The sequence below is a fragment of the Cottoperca gobio genome, chromosome 9 (genome assembly GCF_900634415.1).
Source record: "Cottoperca gobio chromosome 9, fCotGob3.1, whole genome shotgun sequence".
In the NCBI taxonomy this organism is placed as follows: Eukaryota; Metazoa; Chordata; class Actinopteri; order Perciformes; family Bovichtidae; genus Cottoperca; species Cottoperca gobio.
Genome location: NC_041363.1, coordinates 7,788,386 through 7,795,410, shown reverse-complemented (window position 1 = coordinate 7,795,410; position 7,025 = coordinate 7,788,386). Strand labels below are relative to the sequence as shown.

General features: G+C 37.2%; 2 protein-coding genes across 2 annotated transcripts; one reads left to right on the top strand and one right to left on the bottom strand.

Moving 5' to 3' along the window:
- Positions 1 to 431: 431 nt before the first annotated feature.
- smn1 (survival of motor neuron 1, telomeric) lies at positions 432 to 4,214 on the bottom strand. The gene is given in 9 exon segments (XM_029440633.1): positions 432 to 743; positions 745 to 759; positions 995 to 1,102; positions 1,293 to 1,367; positions 1,918 to 2,097; positions 2,841 to 3,032; positions 3,268 to 3,387; positions 3,462 to 3,533; positions 4,059 to 4,214. Coding segments are annotated over 9 exon segments (852 nt in total). The 5' UTR covers positions 4,107 to 4,214; the 3' UTR covers positions 432 to 701.
- Positions 4,203 to 6,652, top strand: hspb11 (heat shock protein, alpha-crystallin-related, b11). Its single transcript, XM_029440634.1, has 5 exons — positions 4,203 to 4,472; positions 4,633 to 4,739; positions 6,223 to 6,291; positions 6,385 to 6,428; positions 6,525 to 6,652. Exons 1-5 carry the CDS (start codon positions 4,381 to 4,383, stop codon positions 6,615 to 6,617), a joined length of 405 nt encoding a protein of 134 aa, XP_029296494.1. The 5' UTR covers positions 4,203 to 4,380; the 3' UTR covers positions 6,618 to 6,652.
- Positions 6,653 to 7,025: the final 373 nt, after the last annotated feature.

Here is a 7,025-nt window from a genome sequence, read left to right as displayed (position 1 = left end):
GAACGGAAACTGTGTGGAAAGCACCAGAGGGACTAAAGGAGGACTTAAGTCTGGCTTGCAATCAAATTATTAGCCTGCCAAGAGACACTAGTGTATACAGCGCACACACACACACACACACGCACACACACACTTGGAAGCAGAGTGTTGGGCTGTGATTCTGTACATGCTTAGACACCAAGCCCTTATGTATTCATGCAACATTTTACTGTAATGTGAATACATTATACTAGTCTGACTTCTGCTGGACATGACTTGCCATTACAGCAACACATCATTAAGTCGGTCACACACATTTGGGTAACAATTCCCCATTTTGCTAAAATTTGTAAAAAATAAAAAAAAATATATATATAAACAAAAAAATATTTAAAAAAAAATATATATAAATAAATATATATATAATATAAATATACACACACGAGTGGAAAACCTGTCTAATAAAGTTTAATTTTAGAGAGTGCATGTATGCTACAGTGCAATGAAAACAAAACATCGAGCGAGGCATGAACTGTGCTCTCATAGCCTTTATTTAATCTATTTACAAAGAATACAAAACTTTCCTTGAGCTCAGATGTACGTTCTGTTCACAGCATGTACACTTAGTTCATAACATTTCATTGAAACAAGAAAAACACACATTAGGCACAACAGGGAGGGTGGCTCTGAAACTGAAACTCTGAACTGTTGAGTGGATCATTTCATTTGTGGTGCAGTTTCGTCCAATTGGCGGCTTCTTTGCGTACCTTGTTTCAACCCCTGCTAAAAAGAAAAGGATGTTAATATAGGTGCTCTTTTAAACATTAAGGACACTCACCTATGATGTAGCATTGGATGAAAAGGGCTATTCTTGCCTTTAACAAAAAGGCATCCAAATAATTAGCATGTACGCACACTGCTCTTCACTACATAATGCAAGAGGCTGAAACTTTAAATAAAAGCTGTAAATCTCTTTTATAGCCCACAATAAGTCAGTTAGCGTCCGTGCACATACCAAGTAGTATCCAGTGTGATATCCACTCATGTACCAGGAGATCAGCATGCTGCCCAAAGCCTCGTCATCCACCATATCAGGGCTCATCGGTGGAGGTGGAGGAATCATCTTAAGGAAGAGAGCGTGTGATCACAATGCAGATGCTGACAATATTTGTCGTCCATCAATAACATGCTAAATGACAATTTACCAGCTGAATTGGTTAATGTGTGATCCAATTACTCAAATTATAATCAATCAACAATATCTGCTAAAGCTTTTGCATTTCTTATTAGTGTACAGATCAAGTTCAACTTACTGGTGGACCAAAAGGCATCATGGGAGGCCAGGAAGGAGGCGCAGGCCCCTGACCACCAGATCGTCTGCTACCCCCCTGGTAGAGGACAGAAATAAAATAAAAGTATTACCAAGCATCAAGTATCCCAGATCCTTTTGATTGAAAGGAACGTACATAGCTAAAACATAAAATAAGTGCAGTCTGAGTCAGTTTTTGTAATATCAGCAACTTCTATGTACATTATGTGCAAAGAAGGTAATATATATTCTTTTTAAAACACATTTGACTATTCCTCTTTATACAGTTACATCAATACAGAGGGTAGACCTATTAGCATAAACGCCAGTTAAATTCATTGCAATCCAATACAATCTCCCAGCTATAAATGCCCATTCTGAGAGCTTGTTGTTTATATTCTAGTTTTATTGTTCACATTGTAAAAAACACTTTATTGTTTACATTTCATTTTTCTATTTTTTTTTTTTATTGTCTGCAGCAAAGAACTAACCTTCTCACATAATTTATAAAGTCTTACCATTTTAAACTCGAGCAGTAATGTGTATGAAAATACTCGATTACCGGTTCATTTTGTTCGCTGACTTCTAAATCCAAAAAAGGAACGGCGATAAGGAGTCTTTCTTCTTACCTGTCTGAAAGCATGCATGGGAGGTGGACCTGGAGGAAACCCAGGGAAACCAGGAGCCCACATAGGAGGAGGTTCTCGGTGGGCCTTGGACTTCTGGGGTTTACTGTGTGGCTGTTGTTTGTGTTTGTTTGGTGTGGCTGACCGGTCACTCTCCTCGGTTGACGATTCTACCTCCTTTACCTTAATTGCAGAGACACAATGCTTTAGCCTTGATTTCTCATTTATTGGTGACTACACATAGGAGAACTGAAATATATTAAAATGTGTTCTTTGGAGAGAAAAAAAAGTATTAACTTATCTTTTGCCACAGTAATTTACAATCTATATAAAACACAAGTTCTTGACTAATTAAATGAATCCTTGGATTGATTACACAAGATGGCAATTTCTTATCATTGCCTTCCAGGACTTATTATTGGATAAAAATCAAGTCACTTTGCCTCAACTGAACTCTTCTGTCAATAATTGCCAAAAATGATATTCAGATAGTGGCCAAATAAAAACATTTAAAAAGTTAACTTGGCTATAACTTAATCTATTTTTAAATCACAAGCTGTTCATTATGTTAATTTACTTTTTTGTGGGTGCATACTTGCAGAGCCATAACCTTGTGTGAACCGTACCAGGGAATAATGCTGCCTTTCTCAACCAAGTAAATGTGCTAGAAATATAACCAGGTTTGAGTTGGCTTATTGCCAGAGTGATTTAAAAAGGGAAAAAATTATATCTCTTTTCACAGTGAACAGCAACATGCTAAGTTAGTGAGCCATCTACAAATTCAGGTGCATGTGGGAAAAGGTTTTATAAATATCAAAAATGTAAGTGTTCAGTTTAGAAATAACTAGATAGATAAATAAAAAATAAATAGAAATCTTATAAAATTCAATAAATATAAATACAACTATGTATTTGCTCTGCTTTACCTTGGTATTCGTCTCCTCATCTTCCTCAGAAATCTCTGAAAGCAAGTCTTCAAGGTTCTGTTCCTCCTCGTTGCCATATTCTGTAAAAACAACTATGCACGTGCCCTTCTCCTCGTCTATGGAGGAGATGGAGGCTGCATAGAGCTGGGCGTCCTCTGACCAGTACGCACTGCACGAGTCCCCAACCTGCCACTGTGACACAACATAACAAAGTGTCACCATACTGTTTTGGTTGTCTCCGGGTAGGAAGTAAACCAAATCCAGAATGACAAAATGGGTGGACCAAACTCTAATTATGATAACTGAAATATGTTATCTTACGTGTTAAAAAGTTAAAACACATACGAGACCCCTACAAACGGTCATTAAAATGACTGAACAATAAGCCTGCTTCTTGTATATGTATCAGTGTTCTTTAGGTACTTACCTCTTTATCTGGTGCTGTATTGGTTCTTTTCCTGCTCTGGTTCTTTTTGTTGTTCTTGCGTTTTTTTCCTGGTTGTTTTTTCTTGGAGGCTTCCGGCTCATCTTCACCCTTAAGGGCAGTCTGGAACACAAAGCAGAGACATGAGCAAAAAAACAAACAAACGTTGTACAAGCACATACAAGCACCAATTTTACCTTGAATGATGAGACTGCCTTGTCATAAGCCTTTATCAATGCTGTGTCATCCCATATATCCGAATCGTCACTCTGGAAAGGAGAACAGATTCAAAGAGACTTTTTAGAAAGATTCCTGTTTAAACAAACCTTTTTCACATTCAATGCAAAACAAGACAGGCAAGATGTAAAATAATTGTGAACTCTTGCTCTCTTTATTTTCATTTATCCTACGGCTAATTGAACAGTACAGCTATGTTTCTCTAAGTCCACCTGATATCTGACTGATGTTTACCATCGCATCCCTGCATCATAGAAAGGATGTTACAGTCAGTGCAACATCTATGCGCAGCTAAAGCTAACTCACGTGTTGTCTGTCCACTACACTGTATTAAAATAAGGCAATATTTCGACTAATGAAAACACACCAGACACACTGTGGATTTCTGGTTTCATTGTTTCTCTTGCTTTCCCTCTTTGTTACCCAACCTAACTTAGCAGAACTCAGCGTTGGTTTGTAGCTTAGCTTCCTAGCTTAACAACTCAACCACATCTACAGCGGCCTCCAAAGGTTCGCATGTGTTGTCATCGTATGCTCACAAGTGCATCATAACTAACCTGTCCACCTCCACGTGAAAACAACACGTCTTTGCATCCATTCGCCATGTGAAGATGTGTAGATGTCACTGCTCACTGCTAAAGGCTCAAAAACTAATAAGCAACGTGCGTCGCAAATGTTGACGGACTATAGTAATGGTGACGTATATAACCTGCGACGCAGTGGTTGGCTTGGCAACGACAGTAGCCAGGTTAGCTTAGCTGTTGACTTCTCAAGACCCGTAAACAAAACGGATTTTTGTGTATAATAGTCGAAACTACGGCTTTTTCCTCAACCAGGCAGCACCGGAGATCATCCTCTTTGTTGTGTGAGTCACTGAAGATGATTGATTCATCTCTAAGTTCTCTGGGTGCAAAAGTTGTCGTCGCTGCATCCAGCGATGAGAATCACCCTCCAGAAAACATCACCGACGGGTTAGTGATAGCTTAGTTGATTCTGAAATAATAACGCAAATGGATTTGTCAACCTTAAGTACAACTTAATGTCAGGTATTCACTTTATTCAATGCTACTGAATTCCCAAACCCGTCGGATCAGCGTTGACATGTGATGTTTGTTTTTCCCTTTCACACAGAAACACCAACACGTTTTGGATGTCCACCGGGATGTTTCCTCAAGAGTTCATCCTTCGCTTTGCTGAACCGACGAATGTTTCTGCTGTGACCGTGGACAGCTACAATGGTATGGTGTCACGCATCCTGCTACTGTCAAAGGAAATGATTGAGAAATCAAGGTTACTTATTATCTGCTTTGACGTCCCCTACTGTAAACTGTCATTATTCCTCTATAAATCAAAAACTAGCCTATTTAGATATACTCACACATTTTGATAGTATTAAAACTGTATATACATATTTAATCTGCCATTGGTAATAGTAAGCATAATGCATCTTTAAATTCCATAGTCAACATACACATTTACATACATAATACATACATACATAATTAATATTTTAAAGTTTAGACACTATTTATTTTCCAATGCACCTAAATGGACAGAAACTAAACCCAATATATTGAATAAAAACATACAAAACGACCTAACAAATTCTAAAACTGAATGGCATATACATGTATATGATCAGCTATCAACTCACCACCATTTTCCTCTGCCACATAGTTTATTAATATGAAGTCAAGACTAGGTTTTTGGAGACTTTTAAAGTTTTTCTCTCTTAGATCGGTAGTGTTTGTAATCACAAGTAAAGAAGCCTGTCTTTCATGTTATGATCATAGACTTTATATATAGTATGTGATTATTATATATATAAATTCCTATTTTAACAAATTATTTAAATTGTAAAAATTACTTATTGATTTGGAAGTTATTAAACAAGAACTAATTGTGTAGTCATTTGAAGTGGGAACATTATTGGTAAAAGTAAAGATTAAGATAAATGTACATAAATAAAGACACCACAAGAGTCTATAGTCCATGCACTGTGAGGCTGAGCTTTGAGCTAAAAGCTAAGGTCAGCATGCTAACACTCTCACTGTGACAATGCTAACAGGCTGCAGTTATGATGTTTATAATATGTTGACCATCTTAGTTTAGCATGTTGGGATACAAATATTTAGTTAGCAATAAGGCATAAATTACTGCAGAAACGGATGGAAATAGGTCAGCCCGTAGGGACGTGACTAGTCCCTGAACGGACCAAGTACAGAGTGTGGACTGTTACTCTGAGAGGTGCCAGTTCTCTTCCTGGGCACTGGCAGAGGTCCCCTCGAACAAGGCACCGGAACCCACACACTGCTCATTTGTTGAGACATTTTATTCAAAAGCACAAATGTCAACCTCATGGTAATGCTAGAAGAAAAACTAGGAAAAAATCATCAAATTCATTAAGTTAAATCGTTTGGGAACCAACAATGTCTGAAAAATAAAATCCCATGGCAATCCATCCAATAGTTGTTGAGCTATTTCAGTCTGGAGTCTGAAGTGTTGGACCGTCCATCGAGCCATTCTGCTAGCATAGCATAAAGTGTCATTTTAGCTTGTTTGTTATTTGAGCACAATTTGACAAGCTCATTGCCAATAACTGTTTGTCCCTAGGCAGCAGTGAAAGAACAACATGTTCATACTCTAGTTTGTCATATTTTCTCACAAAAACAGATTACAGAACACTTTATAGATATCTGGTTGTGTTATTTTCTTTTGCAGTCAAGCAACTAAAGATAGAAAAGAACACCTCACAAAATGCTTCTCAATTTGAGTCTGTTGCAGAGAGAGGTAAGAGGAACAGCCATCTACAGTATCTGTTTGCTCATTTTGTTTGAATGCCAAATAATTGCAATTTGTATTAACACGATGATTGTTTTATAGAATTTGAAATAACCGAGGGACATCTTCAGTCAAATGCTATTTCGGTGAGTTGAAATGAAAATATTGTTATACAAAATATATTAATGCCTAGAATTAACAGATGAATCCACTTCTTGTCTTTATTTAATTCTAATTTTCAGCTAAATGGAAGCGATGCAACTCACCTTCGTTTTATCATCACCTCAGGATATGATCACTTTGTCTCAGTGCATCGAGTCAGTGTACAACATTGACACACTTGACTTGTGAATTAAAGCTTTGTGATACATTTTTTGTATATGGCATTATTTGACCTATTGTAAATATGAGTAGAACACACACACACACACACACACACACACACACACACATTCACACACACACGCTGACATCTTGTCCCTCGTGGCAGGCAGTAACTGGGAATCTGATAAGCACACCACATGAATATGTGAGGTACATTGATTGAAATTAATTACCGCATGTCTAAACAAAAATAAATGTTATCATCTACCGAAATAACACATGGTTAAAAACTAAGATGCATTTTTTTTTTATCTGGCCTCAATTTCTGAAATGAGCTTGAATCCATTTTCTGAGTTTGTGCTTATTTAATGTTTTGGATTCACTCTTTTTATGCGCTCTTTATCTTGCATTCAACTGTT

Coding starts and splice junctions, on each gene's coding strand:
- hspb11 (XM_029440634.1), top strand. CDS start 4,381: ATGATTGATTCATCTCTAAGTTCTCTGGGTGCAAAAGTTGTCGTCGCT. Junction 4,473..4,632: donor CCAGAAAACATCACCGACGG/GTTAGTGATAGC, acceptor CCTTTCACACAG/AAACACCAACACGTTTTGGA. Junction 6,429..6,524: donor TTCAGTCAAATGCTATTTCG/GTGAGTTGAAAT, acceptor TCTAATTTTCAG/CTAAATGGAAGCGATGCAAC.